Below are 22,907 nucleotides of genomic sequence, written 5' to 3' on the forward strand. Positions count from 1 at the left end.
CAGATTTAGGAAGATTAAGGAGGTTTTTCCCATTTCTCTTATATGCACACCCCCCCCCCCCACCCCCCACTATTAAAGGTATAACTTTGCAGTTAAGTCTCCAGTAATTGCAGGCTGCTTTCTCAGGTTATAACATGAGCTCAGTTACTTTGAAAAGAGACTTTGCAAACTCAAGTTTATTTGAATGTGAAAGATACATTTTTTTGTTGCAAGATTTTAGTGGAAGGTTTGGACCTAGAATTTAATTACATTCATCTTGACAAGTCAGAAGTAATTAACCATGAAAGTTTTTAAAAAAGGTTAAAGATTCCTCGCAAGGATACTGCAAATAACTTGAGATTAACATCTTCGTAAATGATTAACTACTGGAGGACTTAGTCTTCAGTAAACAACATACGCACAAGCTCTGCTTTAAAACATTCTTCTTCAACCAGCTTCTGAGGCTGAAAGAAAAGATGGTTTAGGGGCAATTCAAAAACGTGTTTTAGACTAGAGCCGTTTGAACATACTAACATTAGTCATACTGCAGCATTTTTTTTTCTGGGAAGGGGAGGAGCAGTGTGCGGAGCAAGCAAGGGTAAGAATCATTAAAAAAGGCCTGAGGATTTTCTGGCCTTGGAAGAAGCATTTCTAAGTAACTGCTAATTTAAATAACATGCACAAGTTAAAGCTTGAGCTGTAGTCTGAAGAATACACTGCATATAACTTGTTTCACTCCCATAATTAAACATTTGGATTTTTATTTTACATTTGAGGAGCTGCAATTCAGGAAGCTTAACAGTATGTTGCTAAGAATTTTCTCTACTCCTCAACCACACCATGCTGAGTGTACATATTATAGATAAAATTACACAGGAAGCAGAGTGGTTCACCCTTCAGGAGCCATTCATGGCAGGAAGAGTACATGGGTAGGAGCAGAAGAGCTGTTGCTAATTGTCTGCTGTTTTTAAACAAGAGAGGGTATCAGAAAACATGGGTTGCATTCATTCATAGCCATAAGCTCCTGCCTGTTTCCCACCTGAATGTATATCTAGAACATATAATAAATGACTTACTGTTCCATATTTAAGTAGTGTAGGTACTCCTGTTAGTTTCAAGTTCTTCCTGAATTCATTGTTGGGATCTTTCCAGCTGTTTGGGAAGAAGCAGTTAAGCACAGCTTGTAGTGGTGCAGCTTGAAGTTAGCCTGTTAAAATTCCTTCAAAAGGATGATTCAGTGGTCTTTGCCTAGCACCTCCCCAACCCACTTGTCGGAACAAGCATGCAGATGGTTCATATTGGGGATGGTATATACCTCAAAACTCAAATAAATAAACAAACTGCTTCATTCCTTGCAGAAAAGGACAGTTCAGTCAGTTGTTCCAACATGGTAACTAACGTCCTGTCCAGGAATAGCAAAGTTCTATCAGTTGTTGGCATTAAAACAGTTACTTACTAGGCTCTGTCTCCTACTAGGCAGTAGATGAATACAGACTCATCAGGCATGTTATGAAGTTCCTTCCTCACAACTGGTTCAGCTAGAGAGTAATTTTAAAATCTGTTAGTAGTCAGTACTTTTACAGCGCTACAGAATCACACCACAGACCTACTCTGAGCAGCAAGGCTGCTAATGAACGTTCTGTCTGCTTCAGGTAGAGATGTGTATTTTGTTTCATCTGGTCAGCCACAAGCTTTGCAGAATTTACTGCATGCTCAACACTGAAGGGACTTGTCTTTGAGTAAAGGCCAATTTCTGCTTTAACAAGAAAAACAACCAGTCTCCTGTCTGAAAGCCTTCGGAACAGCAGTAAGCGGCTGCCGTATGCACTCTGGCGGGTATCATCCAGAAAGTTCTGTGTTTTCTGAGGAGCTACCTTCACCTTTTCCGGCCAGGCAGTGACTGCTAGGTCGCTTCTGCCTCTCGACACGCCACCCGCGCGAGAACTAACCGATCCTAAGGTCCGCGCCGGGCTGTCGGCTGGGCCTTTGCGCCAGACTCCGCTAACAAGCCGGTGCGATGTGCGCTGTTCCGCGCCGCGCGGCCCGCGGTCCCCGCCGATGGGGGCCGGGTACGGAGGGGCACGGCGGGCGGCCGCCCTGCGCCAGCCGTGGGAGGGGAAGGGCACCCGCGGCCTCCGGCCCGAGCGGCAGGTGGGCAGCGCGGACCCCGGGTGGTGCAGCCGCTGCCGGGAGGCCCCGCGAGGGCCAAGGGCGCAAGGCGCTCCCCGCCGCCGGCCGCGCTGCCTCTGTGCCCGCTGAGCCGCCCCGGCGCGCCCCTCACCCCTCACGCAGTCCGGGCACCAGCTCCTGCCCTCGGCATCCTTGTCGCCGCAGAAGAGCGCGAAGATGGGCCGGCCGTGATAGCGCTGCGCCGTCTGCGCGAACTCGGGGTACCCGCGGACCTGCTTCTCCTCCCAGCCCATGGCGGCAGCGGGGAAGGGAAGGGCGGGGCCGCCCCGCCCCGCCTGCGCCCCCGTCGCGCCCCGTAGCTCCGTGCCACTTCCCGGTGGCCTCTGCGGCGGCGGTTGCCATGGTCGGGTTTGAACGGTAGGTCCCGGCGCGGGCGCGGGGCGTACCTCTCCCTCCTTCACCCTGGGGCCGGTCTCGGTCTCGCCCGCCGTGCCCTGAGGGCGATGCGGGGGAGAAGCGGCCGCCGCGGGCTGTCGCCGACAGGGCTGGGCTGCGGGGGCGCCCCTCGCGTCGCGACCCGCAGAAGCGGGCGGGCAGGGCCGCCCCGGCAATGTCAGGCCGGACGGGAGTCCCTGTGGCTGAGCTAAGGAGTAGGGACAACGCCTGTACTTCAGTCGCGATCGAGTTTTAGCAGCGCTATTTAATTCCTAGAGGAAGGAGGCACTTCGCTTCTGTTTTAAATCCTTCTCTGTGAAGCAGTTCAGGTACGAGCGTGCCCTCGGCCTGTGCTCCGTGGACACTGGCGGATTTTGCACAGGCCCGGCTGCCCCGGGCTCTGCCTGCGACCTGGTGCCTTTCCCCTGCCGGGGGAGCCATAGCTATGAAAGTTCTGCAGCCGTCGTAGGGTTCATGGTGTGTGCCGCCCCCCGTTGTGGTGCTCCTCAGCTCTCCATGGGGGTATGTAAAAGAAGGCTATAAACTGTACATTTTACCTTAAATGGCAGGATTGTACTCTTTGTTTTGTGTACCACCTGTATGAGCACACGCGTTACGCTTTCTGTTTCTACATGCCTCCCCAGGTTGGTTCACTATCCGTTATTGACATCATATTGACACCAGGGATTGCTTTTGAGAGGCAGAAATAACTTATGATTCTTTTTGTGTTCACAGTTGTAATTGTAAACAAAGGAAAAATAACGGGGTTTTCAGCATTGAGCCGATGTGATGGGGCCAAGCCAGACAGCTATGTCTGATGCTACGTTTGCATTCACTGCCCAGCTACACAGGAATGAGACAGAGGCTTTACAAACACAGGTATTAGTTGATTTCTGCAGCGATGCTCAATTGGTTTTCATTTGTGATCATCAAGAAGATTACGACCCACTTCCTCAGATAGCCTGCTAGTCGTTGTTAAACGTGCATACTTGCTTTCATGATACTGTCATACATAATCTTGACACGGTTCTTTTGTACGGGTATAGATCAGAAACCAAATCTGTAAATATTTACCTGTCTGTTGTGGTTTAATCCCAGTAGGCAGCTCAGCGTACAGCTGTTTGCTCACTCTCCCTCAGCTGGATGGGGAGGGGAATCGGAAGGGTAAATGCATGAAAACTCATGGGCTGAGATAAAGACAATTTAATAGTTAAAGCAAAAGCTGTGCGTGTAAGCAAAGCAAAATAAGAAATTCTTTCACTACATCCCATCAGCAGGCAGGCGTTCATCCATTTCTGCAGCTTCATCGTGTAATAGTGACTGGGGAAGACAAGCACTGTAACTGTAAATGATCTCCCCTTCTTCCCCACAGCTTTTATTGCTGAGCATGATGTCATATGGTATGGAGTATCCCTTGGGTCAGTTGGGGTCAGCTGTCCTGACTGTCTCCTCTGCCAGCTTCTTGCCCACCCCTCGTCTACTTGCTGGTGGGGTGGTGTGAGAAGCAGAAAAAGCCTTGACACTCTGTAAGCACCGCTCGGCAGTAACTAAAACATTGGTGTGCTGTCAATGCTCTTTTCATCACAAATCCAAAACAGCACTGTACAAAATACTATGAAGAAATTTAACACTATTCTAGTCTAAACCAATATACTATTTTAACCTCTTACTTTACTACATGGAAAAAAGAACCTGGAAACTTTATTCTGTTACCATGTTTCAGCTTTCCATTTCTCCTTCGTCATGCATCTCCATCTTTTTCTCTCTTGTAAATTTAGTAATGCCTTACTAAATCATTATGATATAATCATACCCATTTATATTACTAATGTTAATTGTTGTTATAACTCATTAATTTCATTGGAAGAACTATTAAAAAAATCTTTATAAGGGCATTTATTGTCCATTGCCTAGTCACTTTGGTGCAGATTTTTCAGTGTGTGTACCCTTCCTAAGGTGCCCATCCGAAGTTGCAGATAAGTGCCTAATGTTATTTACAAGATTATCTAAATGTTTAATTCAAAATAATTCTGATTACTGGCATTTGTTTGAGTGGACAAAATGCCCAGAATGCATTCTAATACGAAAGAAGATCTATCTTCCTTACTATTATATGCTAGAGGTACATTACCTGTGTAAAGTGTTCTGTGTAACATCAGCTTTTTTTTACACTTTGGTACAGCTCCAGTTTAATAGAAATGTTCCTGCGCTTCCAGAGAACTTGGCTCTCAGATTATCTAATCCCCGTCCAATTGTAATAGAAAAACTGAAGGCATGCAATGATAAGAGAAATCTAGCTGTAAGTGAGGACCCCAGCATAAGAAGCTCTGGCATGTTTTCAGTGGTATCTGAGGAGAGACTAAAATTGGCTATTCAACTAGCCAAAAGGGACATAAAACGAAGACATCTTGAAGAGCAAGTGTTTGGAGATGCTGTCAATAAACCATTGCTGGTCCAGAAGTCACACCAGCACATGACTAAAGTATTCACAAATCCAGAAAATAAAAATGCACTGAAGTCTCAAACTCTTTCGAAATATCAGCAGAAACTCAGTCAGCCTTCTAAACTGGAAACTACCGCCTCTGGCGCTAAAGTTTTTCTTTACACAGCAAATGAGGGAAAGGTAATACCAGCTGTTTTGGACTCTCCACCCACCCATGACACAGGACCAGACCCCAAGCCAAATGTGAACAAAAAAGAAGGTAAAACTATGCAGGAAGTCCGGCGGCTGCAAAAAGAATTGAGGAACTATGTCCAGAAAATTGAAGAACTGACTAAAAAAGGTGTAAGACTGAACAATAATTATGTTATATAAATATACAGTAGTTTGTTGATTTGTTTTTCTTTCTTTTTTTTTTTTGGCTTGGATTAAAACCCATATTTAGTTCTGGATTTTTGAGAACCATTAACTTTTTTCAAATGGAGATAAAAACTAGAATGGCTAACCAGTTTAAGCAATAGTAGGGTTTAATATCTCTTGAGTATGGTGAGTTCCAGTCCAACCTGCAATGACAGTAAATTAGTGGTAGGCTATTTAATAATGTGGGTGAAAAAATACTGGTGTCTGTAGACCTATTGGCTAGATATTCAGGCTGGAAAAAACAGTATCATAATTAACCACATTCTTACCAGTGACAAGAAAGGGGGCAACAGCTGGTAAGATTTAATTTCACAAGTCTGACTCACCTAATTTATGGATGTACAGTAAGTAGCATGATTAATGTGCTTTCTGTCACAGTGTTGTGGGCTAATCCCGGTCTGCAGTGAAGTACCACATGCTTGTGCTTATATCCCCCTCAGTGGGATGGGGGAGAGAATAGGAAGATTAAAAGCAAGAAAACTTAGGGGTTGAGATAAGGATAGTTTAGTGAGGGAAGGAAAGATGAAGAAGAAAGAAAAACCCAAAACAAGTGATGCAAAGGTAATCGCTCACTACCTCCCACAAGCAGATCCAATGCCCAGCCAATCTGTGGGCCATGGCAACCTTCCCCAAAGAACCTTCCAGTTTTTATTGCTGTGCATGGCATGGAGTATCCATTTGATCAGTTGGGGTCAGCCTATGTGTTGGCAAGGCATAGTTGAAAAATGAGAATCCTTAGTGCTGTGCAAAGCACTGCTCAGCAATAGCCAAAATACTGGTGCGTCATGAGCACTGTTGCAGTCATAAATCCAAAACAGCACCATATTGGTGACTCTGAAGACAACTAACTCCATCCCAGCCAACCCCAGTATACACTATGTTGGTTCTTTTGTAATAATTAGCCAGAGTTTAACCATTCCTCACTTTGAGTGCTTTACCTATAACTTTATAATAAAACTAAGGGGTCACGTGATTTTGTAAACTATAACTAATAAGCTGTATTGATAAGCATTTTTAGTCAAATTCTACATAGAGACATGATGTAGAATTGAAATTACTAGCTTGCATTACTGCTCAAGGGATCCCTGCAAAATACGTGATGCATTGTGTATTAGTTCTGCACAAAAGAGGCTTGCTGCTGAATTATTTATCGTGGCTTAATCGGGATTTTCACAGGTTAAATTAAGACATGAAACTTTAAACCTCATGTTTTTTAGGGAAAGAGAGAAAAATTTTAGATCCTGATGAAGAGCAACGAGTTTGTATTAGGAGACAGAAGCAAGCTGCACGGTCAGCTCGGATGCTGTATGCACTCCAGCAACAGGTAGGAACCAGTGTTTTAAATTGGTGTGTATAGTAGCTAGTTGACTGTGATGAATTTGACAGAAATGAACTGAAACGAGAGAAATTCAATCAGGTTATCTCTGAACTTGATTTAGATTTGAATGGTGTGATTGGAGAGGGGAGCGTCACCATTGGAAAATTTGGACTTTCACTCGGGCATTAATTATTTGTTTATAGGCATGGAGCTAATTCTGACTGACTCACCTCTCCTCCCCCTCCTTCCTTGATAAACAGGTAAAAGAAATTCAGGATGATTTAGAGAAACTGAGTCCTCATAAAATCAAACATACTAAAAAGGTAAGATGTAATTATCCTTCAGGCTGTGAGTAACTTATATTGATATAAAGTTTTCTAGCTAATTGAGTTTGACTGCATAGGGTACATCTGAGCCCTCTCCAGAAGGGAGATTTTCTTTGTATCTTGACCTTTCAACTCATTTTCACAAGAAGTATGTCTTGCTTGGTCTGATACTGCCTTTGCTGCTTCCCTCTTCTCAGATCTTACCTGTCTGCAGTAAATTGGAGAGGAAGGCTGTTGGTCTTCTGCTCTTATGTGACTTTTAATTCCTTCTTCATTCCACTTCCTTTTCTGATTAACACTGTGTGCTACATTTGACTCCTTTTTTTGATTTCCTGTTGATGCCACTCAGTCTTACCAGCCCCCTTCCTGGTTTTCTTCTTGGCCCAGCATCTTTCAGAAAGGCAGTACTGAGATTGTGCCTACTGTTTGGCTGATACTGTCCTTGTGTTCTCTTGTACTTTTCCATCACTAGTATTTTCTTTTGTAACAAAAACTGGAGGATGGAGAATGCTTTATGTTTGTGCAGTTCTTGTATGTTAGGGTCAAGCCCATGACTACAGTACTCTGTTGGCATAGGTAGTAGAAACATCAGAATATGTTATAACCAGGCTATTTTATCTGAGGCTAGCATGATACTTGATATGAGTACTGTTGCGTAGCACCTTTAGTAGATTACTTAAATGCCAGTTTTGTTGTGTCTCACAAGTGGCCTCATACCCATCAGAATTATCCCAAGCCTGTGTGTTTCTCCCTGAAATCTTGACAACAATTCTTTGAATACTATCAGTATTTGTAGAAACTATAGCTATTAAAGCATTTATTTTCCATACTTCCAGTCTCGAGCTGTATCCAGATTGGCAGCAGCACACAGAGGAGCTGTACGAGCCTTGCAGGCATTTGCCAATCAGTTTACAGATCAAACAGAGCAGCAGATTCCTACCCACTACAAGGAACTGGGCAGTCTCATTCGACAACTGTCTCTCTGTTCTGCCAAGCTAGAAGTGGATTCTTCCATTTCTGACATTATCATAGATGTTTTATTGCAAGTTGAGGTAGGAAAAATAATTTTGTTTTTGCCAAAGCAGAAAAGATGTTGTGAAATATGAGACTGCAAACTATATTGTGTGTTCACAAAATGCCAGAATATCTTCCTGTTGGGTTTTTTGTGTTTGTTTTGGGTTTGTTGTTGTTTTTTTTAAAGGCCACATTTCTAATGTATAAATGTGTTTCTTATGTTCCTAAATAATGGTGGTGTAAAATAGAGTTGTGTCCTAAACATGGGAGCCACCTGCTGCGGTTCTTGTTGATGCTGTTCCCTGTCTTTATTGGCTCTCCTGGTAGAGTAAGGACTGGTAGTGACAGTGACAACAAAGCACTGGTTGCTCTGATTAATTTGCCATTTTCAGCACTGAAAGAATTGGATTTTATACATTGGTGTAAGTCATGTGTTTATTCTTTTGCGATGCATGCTTTAGTCATCAGGATTAGTGGTGAGCATCTGAGCCTCACACATGGTGGTGGGTTCAGAATTGTCCAGGCAGAAGATAAAGTTGTAGCTACAAGAGTTACTTAAGCTCTGTGTCCTTCAAATGGCTTTTGTTAGTGATATCTGTTAACTTAAAATGTGTTGTTGGTATAATAGAAAAGTTCTGATTCACGTTTCCTGCTGCAGTTCCTACCTACAAGATTATTTTTTTAAGTAAGAACCTCTGTAAACCTGAACTATTACAAAAATAGTATTTAATTAATTTGAATAAAAGCAACTGATAAAACAGCTGTAAGGTGTTTTATTTTCCTTAAAATATTGTTCTAGTTTTAAGAGCTGTGGTTTTATTTTTACTCTTCTGAAGTACTTATGAGAACAGTAACAGTGCTAATTGCCTGGGAACTGGAAAAGAGGTAGAGTTGTTTAAATTTGGGCTTAGCATTGGAAGAAGTGCCTGTCTGTCTTACCATAGTCATGTGAGCATTTTATTTTTTTTTGTCTGTGGCCTTTGTGTCTGTTTCTTTTTGAACATGCTGTAAGCAATTAATTTGCTAGATTCAATTGTAAATACAAAAATGCAAGTTTTTTCTCTTTAAGATTTAAGTTGATAATATGAAGAAGCTTCTGCATGAATAAGCTATCAGGAATAATCACTACTACAAAAAACAAAACAAACAAAAAAAAACCCACACCAAAAAAGTTCCAGCTACTTAGAAGCTTGAATTTGCTGCTTATTACTACATTATTGAGAGAGTAATTAAAATTGTAAATATATGGTGCAGGATCTGGATGCACTGCTGGAAAAGAAACGAACACCCCAAAAAGTGAAGAAATGTATTACAGCATCTGACAGCAAATCTCCAAGGAACACTAAGATGTTTCCAGCCAGAAAACAGATTATATCTCCAAAAGGAGAAAACAAACTTCTCATTTTAAAGGGACAGCATGGGCAAGAACCTAGAAAACCTCCAGCTGCCAGGAGTCTCCTGACTGGTTTGTATTTTAATTTATTAAATACATTTTTAACAGTTAACTTATCTGCAGTTCAGTTTTGCAGTATGTTACGTATTGTTGGTCAGAAGTGTGTAACAGCCCATATGTAGTTGTCAGATTCACATAGCCTTGCCGTGCATTTTTTTCAACTGTTTCCCTGAGATGATAGACCTGCTGCAGGTTTATATGCCTGTTCATATTATTATGATCATGTTCTTCCTATTTTTGTCCATTTCTTGTACTGTGGGCTATATTTGGATTGTTTTTCTGCAGTGTACAGCTAAATGGCAGTTTATGAGTTGACATTAATGGTGCATACGGAATATTTCCAAGTATCTATGTAGATAATACTGCATAAATGTACTATTTTGGAATGCAAAGTTGCTGACATTTTGCAAATTTCCAACAAAGCTATTGATGAACGGTTTACAGTGAAAAGATACACTGAAGCCTTGGCTCAGAATTTCCTTGGTTTATGCAATTTCTCAGCTTTTAAGGGGGCTGGCTATGTTTTGTTCTTGCCAGCTCGTTAATGTTAATGTCTTCTGCACAGTAATCAGAGTTGCAGTACTTAGAGACACATTAACTGATAGTTAAGCTGGTTTTTTTGAAGGCTTGTTTTTTTCACTACTGGTTTGCCATGCAACTATTGGGAGTTGGTTTAGTTTATTATTCTTTTACTTGATATATGGAAGAAATGGGCTTTATTCTTTCTCAGGTTGATGTGATGTAATTTACTGTTTACCACCTGAAGTATTTTGACACCTCATGAAAGCCATTATAGCTTATTACATTATTACATAATCTGTATTAATTGTTTTTCTTCTTGGGGGTGTCTTTCTCATATCTCCTACTGTTTTTTACTAGAGTGGTAAGTATTCCTTTTTACCCCTAGATAAGGTAAGTATTCCTTTCTATGCCTAGGTAAGGGTGAGAAGAATTCCATGAGATGTATTAATCTTTGGCAGTCCAGAGAGACAGTATATTGACAAGCATCTAATTATTTCCATGTGTCTTGCTGCTTAAAAAAGCATGTTTTTTACCATTGCCTAGACTTCATATGGCTTTCCCATGGTTTTCATACTTATGTGTATTCAAATACCTATATATGTGTAAATATGTGTATGCACACAAAACCCCAAAATCTCCTGTCCATTGAAACAGTGTAAGAAAGACAATTTATTTAATACTTGATGGAAGTAAAAGAGTTTGGGTTTTTTCATTTTTTATTTGACTTTTTTAAAATTATGGTAGAGCTTAAAAGTTCATGATTAGGTATACCTAGCATAACAGAAGTATCAAGTGTAGAAATAAAGATGATTCTTGCCCCTTTCAACTTACAGTTGAAAGTTTTATTTTTGGTACAGATAAACATTGACATGTTGCAAATGTTTCAGCAGTTCAGAAGGCAAACAGTTGTACTTATACACAGCACAATAAATTCGGAGAAGAAAATGACCCACCTACTCCAGAGAGAAATGCCACTTTACAAGAAAGCGTAGATGCATTGGTGCAACCTAGAGCTGTAAAAAAAGATCCCATCCTTGAAAGTGGCCCTTTGAAGAAGAAAAGCATGTTATTACCTGCAAGATCACAGGTATGGAAGTGATAAAAAAATTTATGCTTTCTTCTAGTTGTTCTCAGAGTTTTGTTCGATGTTGTAAGACACTGTCACACTTTGCACTTCCCCACAATTTTTTTATTCTGAGCTAGGAGGCATAAAGTATGTTATCTACCCACATTATTTTTAGTGGTTATGACAATTTTATTAAATGTTTTTTGAAAGTAGTGTTGCTGTTCCTTGGAAACACACTGTGCAACTAGAACTAATAACAGAATTAGCAAGGAAAACTTTTGCTGAAACTCATTTCATGTTTGAAATTAGCATGGTTATTTTTCAACTTGAAATTAAAGCTGAAATATTTTTCTCTTATTGGTCATCCTGTTATGAAAAATGCACTCAGCAGTAATGTTCTGCTAATGCTGGTAGGAGGATATAAGTTAGGCAGATTGACTTTGTTGGTTACAGAAATGATAAAAACTTCACAATACAAATTCTGGTTCCTGGTGAGTCCTCCTTGCAACCATCAAAAGGCTTCTGTAATGCAAACAAATGAGTTCTTTAAAGAATATTTCAAAGTGCTACATTTTGCAAATAGTTGGGGGTTCTTATAAAACACTTTTTTTCCCCCCCTTCCTCAGAGTATCACTTTAAGCTTGAAAAGGCAGATCTGATACAGTAACATAGATGTAACTTTCATTGCTTCCCCTATCTATCTTAAAAGTGAGGGCTGTGAGCAGGAAAGTTAAGCATTTCAGAAATTCATACTGAGGGGACTAGTCTAAGTGTCCTTGTAGAAAATACAAATATGGCAATAGTATAGTCTCAGGGCTGAATAAAATGTTACCGTGGAAACCTTCTATTTGGATTTGTTAAGAGTTAATGTAGAGTCTGATTCTGGTAATTTCAAAGGAATCTTTTCCCCATGAAGAACATCACTGGAAAAATTGGGACTGTTTACAAAAAAAAATAGTTGCAGGATTATGCATACGTTCTGTTCAGGCACAGTTGTACTTCCCTTTGAATCAGTTGTAAAACCTCCACGTACATTAACTGTGCAACAAAGCCAGTAGGCATGTCTTCAAGACAAATTCTGAAGCAGCATGCAAAATACTTTAAAAACTCAGCAACTGGAATGTATGTCATAAATGTGATTGTGTTCATTTTAAGGGAATGCCAAAATCTTTAAAATCAAGACGGGTACAGCCTCAAGGAAAGCATGCCCGATTTCAAGAGACAACTATAGCTTTCCAGCTAAAGGAGAACAAACAACCTGTTAAGGAGAGCAGAATACCCTGCGTGCCTCCAAACACTACCTCTCCACATGTTTCACCTAGGCGGTATGTTCACAATCTAGTGGAACCTCTTTTAGCCCTGCTTTCCTGTGGAAATGCTGCTGTACTTGTGCTAGTAAATAGGGTGGATTTGGCCTGGCTGTCAGATTGCGAAGGCAAGTGGCACAGCACAGCTTACTTCCAGATAGTTGTATTCTTTTACTTGGCACGAAGTGGCCTCATCCATACAGCCTGGGAAGAGCCATTGCTTTATGCTTTTTCCTGGATCAGGTCCAAGTATTGTCTGTGACTCACAGGCCAAAAAATGCTAGGCATGGCTTTGACAAAACACACAGTATGCAGAATGGCCATTCGGCACTGCATTAAGAATGTAAGTATTAACTCCCTGTTCCAGAAGAGCGATATGTATGTCTTTGTCCTAGCCACTAATGGAGCATGGGTTTATTTATTTTAAACTATGCTGAGCATCCTGTAGACCAGGGCTCCCCAAATTTAGTTTACTTTGGGACTGCTGCTTATGGCAGTTGAAGCAGGAGATCCAGCTGCTAGATCTGTACTAGGCAGCATGCATGGTAAGATAAGAAGCTTGTCTCGCTGTGTAGTATTTGTAGATAGCCATGGTGTTGCCTGTTTGCCAGTAGCAGAAACATAATTGAAGATCCCTGGTTCTCAAGAAAATTTCCTGGCTCTATATGATCTTGAAGTCAGTATTCGTTTTCCCTCTAAAGTTTTTTGCAAGTTTTCTGAAGTAATACTCAGAATCACATTATTTCGGAAATTCAGATGTTAGGATGTGCATTTTTTAACCCTCTATGTTACTGTTTTATTTTTGAAGACTTCCATGGCTTGAAGCAGAAACTTCAAAAAGAGTGAAGGTTTTAGCTGACCTTAGCAGAGGAGAAATTAAAGAAATACAAAAATTAAGGTAATGAGTTACTTTGAAGAGCTATTAAATGGTGTCAAACCTGATATGGTCTTCTCCCCACTCCCACCAGTCCCCCAAAAAGTACATTTATGTGTTTGGGGGTTTAAATTATTGTTGTCATACCAAGTTTCAGAATGGCATTGTCATTTGTTCTTTTTTGTGTAGGTCACAAAGTACTTCTCCAACCCAGTACGCAGACAAAGATGAGAAGGCAGTATGGGAATGTTCAGAACCTCTGTTAGACAGGACACAGGTAGTACAGTCAAACTCATGGCTCTGTTTGAAGGATGTTTATACTTGCTAAACATTTACAGAGGGGCAACACAGTTTCTTTTCAACTTAGTTCAAGTCATATTTATGTAGTAACACAGTTTTGGACGTTTGGCAAGTATATCTCCATTTCAGTATGTGGGTCTTGAATTATTGTGATGAAGTTCGGCAAAGCTGCATTAAATCTTTTTTGGTTAGCTTCTTGTCAAGTAGATGCATTTTTAAGTTGTTTTTGAACGGTCATAACAGTTCCACGCTGAACATGACTAGACTTGATAAGATTATTTTAATAATTCTTAAAATATTGTATTTAATGACTTAAATAAATTTGTACTAGTAGTACTAATGACTAATAATACAAAAAGCTTGATTATCATGAGAGGATTTGTGTTTTATTTAGAAGGTCAATCTTTCCTTGGAAACAAACTGTCATGTGAAGGATTCTTCATTTTTAACCCACCTTTCAACTCATGCAACTGAGAAGGTATATTCTATCTGTCTTAGATTAAAGTCGTTTGACATTTGAGATGAATTTTTAACTTTGCTGTATAGCAGAATGCATCTGGAAAAATAGTACTGATTTCCCAAACTTAGCAATTTCAACTCACGGAAGCCACATCTTTAAAACTGTCATTGTGTGGGCATGTGTACCTTATAAAGTATTGGTTTGTAGCCATGTCCAATATGAAACAATGAGAAAGCTCTTTCTAACATCATCTCTTGTACATGTTTTGCTTGATGCAGCCTTGAATGCATAAAGTTGTTTGGGAGGAAAAATATTTTCATATAAAATAATACAAGTAAACGAATAGCGATGTCATACCATGGCTAATTGCTAAAACTGAAACCTATGGCTGTGGCCTGTATCCTATATATTTACTCATTACCACCTGGAGCTGCTGTGAGACTGTTCCTATATGGTAAGCTAAATGTGTGTGTAGTGTTTTGGAAGATGAAGGCCTTCACTTGACTTTCTTGAATTCCTGGGTGATCTCTGAACCTGTGACAGTATTGTCTTCCCATTTGGGAACATAGTTGCGTAGCAACCTTGTTCCATATCCGTTGATTTTATTGGTAGGAACATGCTAACCTGTTTTTATATATTTGGCTTACTGTATGAGTGGAAGGAAAGCAAGAATTTATTTGGATTTTCATTGAAGGGAAAAGTTGAAATGGCAACTGTATTATTTCCATAAGCTGCTGTAAGGAATGTTTGATTTGTAAGCATTCTTTCTTACAGTTGTTTTGGGTTTTTTTGTTTATTTCTTGCACTGGCTGTGTGATTTTTTTTGTGTTGCTTTTTTTTTTTTTTTTTTTTTTAAATAGCAGGTTGCAGAAAATGCAGATATTCTGAGTGATAAGCTATTGGATGATCTTTTGGAAGATACTGCTCAGGAGCTGTGGGGTATGGAGCAGCGTGGCAGGCTCCAGACTGAGGCTCTGCCTGTGGCTGACACTCATAGTCTGGAGTCAATGTTACAAAGAATGGAAGAAATTGAAGTAAGATTTTCTCTCTTGGTTGGTCTCATTGGTGCCAGTTTCTTGTTTACTGTCCATAAGTTGCAGTATCTGTCAGTATCTACATTCTTAAATGAAGGAAGGTCTGACTGGATCAGTGTATGAAATGAAACACTTGGAAGGAGTTTGAGCTTCCAGCAAAACGTTGTGTAAGAATAGATTAATATTTGCTCTAATGGTTTTTATCGCTAGCTTTAGAGTTGGTAGATCTGAGTTTGCTTCCCACCTCAAGACTTTGTGACTTAGATCACCATATGTGAATGGGAAAATCAGTATGACAATTATGTTGATTGTCTCACAAATTGGCAAGTATTTGAATATTTATGATTTTTTTTTTTACACCCCACCCCCCACCCCCCATATTTTTGTGATAATAGGATCCTAGTATTTTAGTAGCATGAGCATCTCAAGGAAATACACTCTGTCAATCCACAATATTTTACAGGGTGACATGGGGAAATCAGATGTATATGGTTGTTTATGCCCTTATGTATACATCTTTCTATGTAAATATTCACGAAGTTATCATTTACTTGCCTTGAATTTTCTCATATATGGCTTTCTTAAAAAATTTGCTTTGGTCAGCTTTTCCATTTTTTGGTTCACATCACATTTCAACCTTTCTGTTCAGTGAAATTTATCATAACTTAGAATTACTGACTTCAGTACCATTTACTTCTAGAGATCCATTCATAAGTGGGAAGCATGAAGTTTATACATTGTGGAGTGTCCTTATCTATATGAGGCACTTAAGCATGCATTTGAATTCTCTATTGGTAAGACAGGAACAGCTTGAGGACCCTTCAGTCGTTTGGCTTACTGCTGTTGATGTGAAATGGGAGGAGCTGCCATGGTACTGGCAACTAGTTGAGTCACCAAGTATGGCATTTTTGAACAAGACGATTATCTGTGATTTCAAACCCTTTTCTGTGTTACGTTAACTAGGCAAGATAAGCCTACTTTGACCAAGGAGGATCATCACCTGCTTTCCTATTGGGTGATAACTATCACAGCTGAACTGCTAACTATGTGTTGATTGATTAATTTTGTGTGTTCAAAACCAGAGATACCAGGAGGCTGTACGCAGGAGATTCACACATATTGCATACAGTGATTCAGAGTTCTGGACCCAGGAAGACAAACTGGGTGAGTGTCTTTTTAATGCAACTTGGTTTTTTTCCTGTAATTTGTATCTTTAAATCCACATGGTTTGAGATCAAAATCATTCGAATAGGTGTGATCAAATAGCACTAACCAGACACACTTTATACTACAGGTGCTTCTTCCAGAGGACAGTTTCTGAAATAGAGTTTTAAAGTCAGTATTTTAAAGTGGAAGGATTTCTTCTGAGAACAGGCTGGCATTTTTACTTGCCTTTGTTGGGTGCTGCATTTGGATGGAAAGCACTGCTAGTGTAACTTAGCTGAAGGATAGGAATCATTAATACATACTTCCAATCATCAAATGTTAAGTTTGAATATTGTCCCTTTTCTAGGCATTTGTCATTCCTTAGCTTAAATATTTTCTGCCAAAATGTGAGTAATGATTTTTATGCAGTGAAGATGATATTCCATAAGTACATACACTCCACTTCACACGTAAGCTACTTGGATTTACTGCAGAAGACAGCTAGTTTACTTTCTGAGGTATCCAAAAGCCATGTCACTCGTTTTCATGTTAAGCTCTTCATGACTTGCCTGTCTTCAGTTTTGAGAAAAGAACTGGGTAAATTCTGTAAATCTTAAATCTTGAAAACAGTAGTGTGTTCTCATTTGACTTGGATTGCTTTGAAACACCTAGCAGTAATAATTTTCATGCTGATGAATTCAAAACTATTCTTAAAAGTGCACAGGCTGAGGTAAGGTACAGTGAGACAGCCTTGTTTGTTCCTGCTGTTGATTTACTTTAGGCAGGAGCAAACAGATAGGTATCTTCTAGTTTGCTTCTCCCATTTTCTTTCCTTTATTTTAATAAACTTTCAGTTTATATGGCTTAGAGTTTAAGAGTAAATGTTACATAAGTACTGCTGTAGCAGTGAATCCATTGCAGTTTAGGGTTTTTCTGGCAGTACACAGGAGATGATGGAAAGAGAAAAATCTTCTGAGTAATTTACTTTGTTCCTTTCAAGTGGTGGTGATAATTGTTTTTAGATCTTGCAGCATACACTCAAGTTTAATTTTTATAGCCTCAGAAAATCTGGATTTTTGTGTACAGAATTCATTGTCCAGTGTGCCTCAGCAAAAAGTATTCAATCCTTGAAAAAAAACCACAGTTTGGTTGCTTCCATTCATCTTAATCACATTTTTCCTGCCTGTTTTTATTGAATAGAAAATAAAAGAAAGCATGTAAAGTCCTTCAGATGAAAGATGTAACTAACTTTTCACATCAGACTAAATTTTTAATTGAGGGACCTAAATAATACCTGTATGAAACTGTTCATTAATGAAAGGTAACATTCCAAACAATAGTTTGATGTTTCCCATACATAAGCATAGATACCTTAATGCTGCTTGCCATGGTGGCATGCTAATAAGGGTGACTTAAGCGTCCTGTTTTTCCCGTCCCCCTGCTCTCTTCTTTATTCTACTATTTGAATGAGTACAACAGTGAAGCTGCATTGATTTTTCCAAGCTGAGTATCTGATCACTTTAATGTACTGTTTTACACTAGTTGGAAAATCTCAAAATAAGACTTGTGAAGACTTATCCCAAATCTTGTTGGATTTTTTTCCCATCTTGGATTTACTACCAAGCTTAATAGACTACACTAGTTTTAGAGTAGTGTTTTCTATCTCTCCTCTAGAAGTATCCGCTGACACAACAAACTATTTATCATAAAGGTAGGATTTCTAAAATGCTCAGCTTTTAACACACTCTGAGGTCTTGGAAATCTTGTATTGAATTTAGATTTTAGGGGCTTGTCACCATCAATACTCTTACTTATCTGAAGGACTTACACTTAAAAGAAGCAAAAATCTTTGTGAAGATTTACCTGCAGTAAATGTTAATTTTTCTCTTCTAAAGAACAATTTTAAATGTTATTTTCTTCCTTCTAGAACAACAAATTGCATCAGTAGCTACAATACCTACATCTCCTCATCCAATTCAGATAACCAAATTAATTGGACACGCAGAGCCGGAAATGGACTTTTTATTTGAAAAACGTTTTGATGGCAAGTAAGTGAACTGTTCATCCCTACACTAAACTATGATGCATATGAGCTGTGTGTCTTAATTATAGTGTTTTCATAATAGAAAATTATGGTCACTATTTGAAGAGGTTTTCTGATCCATCAAAAAGGTACTTGAAAATCCAGTTCTGGCTTAATGGCTATTGTGTATTTCCAGTGATATTGATGAAAACAAAGAAGCAGAGGAGAAGCTGCAGACTAGAAATTACATTCTGCAGCAATTGACTCGGAATTCTCTACAGAAAGAGTGCTATGTATCTCTCTCTGTGCCAAAGCATATGCTCCAGAGCGTCTTGGATTATAACAGCAGATACAAGCATCACTTAAAGCTTATTTCCCATGAGGCAGTAGGCAGTTTCAATCCATGGCAGATTGCTGAGAGGTATGTGAACTATCTTTTGTGTTTTTGAAGTGAATGTATGGGCTGATGAAAAGGTTTTTCTGTCCCTATTCAGGTAAGGACTGGGGAGGGGACCATTTAAATTCCAAATTGAAAGCCAGAAGCAGTAGGCTATTGCACTGTTTCTCTACTGGTACTTGGTGTTCATTTTTAAGGTAGTTGGATAAAACAAGATATGTGAGCAGAATGTCCTGGAGGAGTGATTATTTTTCACAGTTTTCTATGGTGTTACCACAAAAACAACTGTGAAATTTAGGGTAACGTTATTTTCAGAAGGCTGTCATCAACAGGTAAATTGAAGGAAAGGAAAACAGCATTAACTTTTTTTTCTGAGTGGAAAAGAAATAAAGTGCTGTAAATAACTGAGCAAATTTTAATCTTTGTGCTGAGGGATTTTGAAGTTGATGTTTCATGGAACAACAGTAGATATTCTTTAAAAGGAGTCAACTGGATTTAGCACAGATTTCACTGCTTTCTCTTCCACAAGTCTTCATGTTTCATGGAGTTCACTGTGGGAAGTGTGACATAGGTGGCTTACTAACCCTTAGTACAAATAGAAGAGGTGAAGAAGCAGTTAACAGTCTCTCTGCTGTTCACATCCTGGCAAGGAAAACTTGTTACACTGAATGTCTGCTAAAGCAGGCAGGGTACAATGTAAGCTGAAATACCCACCCTTGCACTGAAGCTTCAATAAGTGCTCAGTAACAGGTAGAGCAGCTACATTATATCACTGGTTACGATATCATATGAGTGATAGCCTACAACTGCCTACAAATCATTTTCAGTATGTATGATACATTTCTGAAATCACCTATTGGTCTTGTAAAGTCCCAGCCCAAAAAATGCACGGAAATATAGGCTGAACTTGAACCTTGCTAGTCCTGTTCTTTCAGAACTGAAGAAATACTGGCACGACTGTGCAGTGGAAATCAGAAGACTTCTAACAATGGGAGGAGAGAAATGAAACCAGAAAATTCTGGAGTATTAAGAAAGAATTTTTAAAAAATCTAACGTCAGTGGTTGTAGATGAAATGATTTGCCATAATTTGCTGTACTGGCAGTTTGGGCATCAGGCTTAATTGCCAACAGTTTTTAAACTTCTGCACACATTTTTAATGTAGTGGCATTGAAATAAGTGGTATAGCTCATTTGAACAACATTTGACATCTGCATCAGTGTTTCCTTTCCGGGACCAGGTTCTGCAATATTTGAGATGACTTGCACATGTGAAGTTAATTACGTGCATTGATGGCTTGCCCAACTGAATAAGCAGGCAAATGTTTTAATAACTATAGTTAGACCACTGTGTTTGAATCTACTGAACTAAACCACTGAAATATGCCTTTGTCAGTTCTCAGTGCTGGCATTCTGCCTTCTGACCTTTTTATAACTAGCGTGAGGCTGGGTAGTGCGAGGACTGGCACCTTCTTGGGGTTGGCAGGTGGATGACATGGCAGTGAATGTCTCCTGACAGCTGGGTTCCACTGCTGCCATTTGCCTGATGTTACCTGAAATCAAGCTACAGCCGCAGTCCGATGCCCAGCATGCGTCACTGGCGTGGTCATACCACCGGAGGGCATTACAGATCTTTTTCCGTAGAACAGTATCCCACAGTGTTCAAAAGAACCACTCCTATGCCATGCTCAAAAGGTCTTGGGAAGACTAACGTTATGATATTTTTAGAATATACACAGAACTGAAGGGAAGTTTTCAAAAGGCTGGTAGACAATTGTGTTCTTACATTAAAATAGTTTTCCATTCTGTAACATCTGCTGTGGTCCAGAGATCACTGAAAATTGAAAATTCTCATCTCGCTTTTCCTTAAACTTTGTTTTTCTCACTAAGTCCTGATTAAGTGATAGCTAAAATCAGTAAAAAGCTTCCCATTTGCTTCAGTGGCCTTTGGGTGAGCACCATAATTTGTTAACTCTTAGATACTAATCCTGCTTTAGGAATAAGAGTTTGAAAAAAGAAAGCAACGGAGATCTCTCAACACTTTTAAGCCTGAAGTATGTCCTTTGCTATGAATCGGACTGAGGAAATAATTTCTGGTATCTTACACAACACATACTAGATCTTTCCTTGGGCTAAGCAGTAGAAAGAATGAAAAAATACAAGCATTTACCTTTTAAAATCAGAACATTGATATCAATGGCACAAATGACTGGAATTTTAAATCTGACTTTCAGAACCTTTTCCTTTTCCTTCCCTCCCTCTCCCTCAAGTCTTGCAGAGCAACTAACAGAAGAAGCCCTATGTGATGTGGCAGCAGAGCTGCAGGATGTTTGTGAGGATTATGCAGAAGCTGTGTTCACGTCCGAGTTTTTGCAGCCTGTGCAATAAATGCTTTCAAATCTGCCCCATTAGCAAATGCGATGTCAGCCTCAGCCTTAACAGTCTTATCTGATTATATAATTTTCCATGCGTTTTTTTTTTAAAGTCTGTGAGATTCTGTCCACCAAGTGAATTAAGTCCATCAAGGATTCATCTCAGATTTTTGTAAAGCCATTATCATAACGTTTTCCTTTTCAGACTTTATTATACTGCATTCATCCAGACGTTTTTTAGCCAGTGTTTCAATAGAATGAAATAAACTGTTACAGGTAAAGTTTATGTATTTTGATAGGAGTACCAATCCATTTGTATACCTGCATTACTTCATCCATTTTTATGTGTGATCATCTTACTAGACTGGGAGGGGGACTGGGTTCGAGCACTGTCACGAACAGTTCAAGCAGGCTGTTGACCTATGAGTACAGCCAATGTCTGTGCCATGAGAATCCTTCCTTTGGGTAGCGACATCCCCAAGTCTGAATGTAGCACCTCTTCTGTTCGATTCTGAATATCACTAGTACATCATGCATGGACAAAGGAGACTTTTCAATATAAACGCATCATGGAGATTTCCTTTCTTTTTAAAGTACTCTAAAATACTATGATTTTATCCGCATTTAGTGGTCCAACCCCATGTTCCTTGCTCTTAAGAATCTCGTTGAAATAAAGAACAATAAAATAAATGAACAACTGGGAATTCTGCGATGTTGACTTCTTTGTTTCAAGTAATCAGTGTACTAGTTTCAGCTATGCCTGGAGCCAGCAATGAGTAAGAAGTATTTATGGTAGTATTCTAGGGAAATGCAAATCCAACCCTTGAGGTAACCCAAAATCCCATGTAACAGTCTGTTTCCTTTAACTTATTTCTTTTTCCCAATAGTGTTTGCCCTATAACAGAATAATTTTTAACCTTCTAAGATTATTTTTATTTTCTCTTATTAGAACATACATTTTAAAAATAATTATTTTATTGAAGGATGGTTTACTGTTTTGTCTTGAAATTTACACCAAATGTAACGATGTAAGTGTTATTGCTGATGTGTGACTTTGCTGATGTGTGATTTCTGTAATTTAAAACACTATTTAAAGCACTTATCTTTTTAATTTCCAAGATTATACAGATAAGCCTGGTTTTAAGTCCAAAAGATTAAATCCATAGTGTCTGTGTATGCTTATATATGCTTGTGAAAGTATTTTCAAGACATTTTATTTTTTAAAAACACTTGTTTCTTAGGAGTGAACATAGTTTTAATTTAAGATAACTTCCATCTGAACCCATTTGGAATAGTCAGCACCCAAGATGCAAGGGAGGGAGTACCTGGTAACATTACAAGAGTCAGACTACCATGTGCCTTGAAGTAGCATGGTCATCTGTCAAGGTAAACATACTTTCTCTCTTAAATCCCATGGTGCCATGGGTGGTATCCTCTGATGACTGATGATGCCAAAGTGAACTTCTATTCCGGATGATAATTTTCTGGCATTTGGATGCCTTCTTGGAGCAGAAATGTGTGGGGAGTGAAGGCTTTAGGTAGGATCCCTGACTTCACACTCTTCAGTCCTTCCTAAGGAACTTAATGAAAAGATTTTGTAATGCATTATTTACTCGTGCAAGCTAGACAGTGCTGAAGGTTTACCCTGAAAAATTTCATAATTGTAGGCCTTTATCTTAAAGTGACTCTGCATGTCATTGTTCCTAAGGGACAGATTGGCATCAAGCTGGACAAACATACATGTGCATAATTCTTGTCACAGGATGTTGATAGAGGCTGTATATGGGGCTGAGATGTGCAACCATAATACCACTGCAGTTGCTAACTATGCATCTAATGAGCCATGTTAATTGGCCATGCGCTTATTTAAAGCACTGTCATGCATCTGAGAACA

The 22,907-nt window shown here is 39.4% G+C and overlaps 2 protein-coding genes across 11 annotated transcripts; one reads left to right on the plus strand and one right to left on the minus strand.

Moving 5' to 3' along the window:
• Positions 1-158: 158 nt before the first annotated feature.
• On the minus strand, positions 159-2,440 carry TXNDC17 (thioredoxin domain containing 17). The gene is made up of 4 exons (XM_005233037.4): positions 2,261-2,440; positions 1,436-1,517; positions 1,056-1,131; positions 159-443 (listed from the first exon to the last, which is right to left on the minus strand). Exons 1-4 carry the CDS (start codon positions 2,400-2,402, stop codon positions 375-377), a joined length of 369 nt encoding a protein of 122 aa, XP_005233094.1. The 5' UTR covers positions 2,403-2,440; the 3' UTR covers positions 159-374.
• KIAA0753 (KIAA0753 ortholog) lies at positions 2,428-22,187 on the plus strand. 10 transcript variants are annotated; one of them, XM_055795810.1, is made up of 17 exons: positions 2,428-2,526; positions 3,280-3,423; positions 4,727-5,246; positions 6,622-6,728; positions 6,983-7,045; positions 7,885-8,100; positions 9,317-9,527; positions 10,925-11,124; positions 12,259-12,428; positions 13,219-13,308; positions 13,474-13,561; positions 13,979-14,062; positions 14,905-15,078; positions 16,161-16,242; positions 18,152-18,272; positions 18,444-18,668; positions 20,912-22,187. In XM_055795810.1, exons 2-17 carry the CDS (start codon positions 3,334-3,336, stop codon positions 21,027-21,029), a joined length of 2,559 nt encoding a protein of 852 aa, XP_055651785.1. In that variant the 5' UTR covers positions 2,428-2,526; positions 3,280-3,333; the 3' UTR covers positions 21,030-22,187. The 10 variants fall into 10 exon arrangements, with proteins under 10 accessions (XP_055651785.1, XP_055651779.1, XP_055651784.1 ...); XM_055795804.1 differs by having other exon boundaries at positions 2,429-2,526; positions 4,727-5,327; XM_055795809.1 differs by having other exon boundaries at positions 2,429-2,526; positions 4,727-5,327; positions 14,908-15,078.
• The last annotated feature ends 720 nt before the right edge of the window (positions 22,188-22,907 follow it).

The sequence above is a fragment of the Falco peregrinus genome, chromosome 2 (genome assembly GCF_023634155.1).
Source record: "Falco peregrinus isolate bFalPer1 chromosome 2, bFalPer1.pri, whole genome shotgun sequence".
NCBI lineage: Eukaryota > Metazoa > Chordata > Aves > Falconiformes > Falconidae > Falco > Falco peregrinus.

Coding starts and splice junctions, on each gene's coding strand:
- TXNDC17 (XM_005233037.4), bottom strand. CDS start 2,402: ATGGGCTGGGAGGAGAAGCAGGTCCGCGGGTACCCCGAGTTCGCGCAG. Junction 1,132..1,435: donor CTAGTAGGAGACAGAGCCTA/GTAAGTAACTGT, acceptor CTTCCCAAACAG/CTGGAAAGATCCCAACAATG. Junction 444..1,055: donor CACTACTTAAATATGGAACA/GTAAGTCATTTA, acceptor CTTTTCTTTCAG/CCTCAGAAGCTGGTTGAAGA.
- KIAA0753 (XM_055795804.1), top strand. CDS start 3,334: ATGGGGCCAAGCCAGACAGCTATGTCTGATGCTACGTTTGCATTCACT. Junction 7,046..7,884: donor AAATCAAACATACTAAAAAG/GTAAGATGTAAT, acceptor CCATACTTCCAG/TCTCGAGCTGTATCCAGATT. Junction 16,243..18,151: donor GACCCAGGAAGACAAACTGG/GTGAGTGTCTTT, acceptor TCTTCCTTCTAG/AACAACAAATTGCATCAGTA.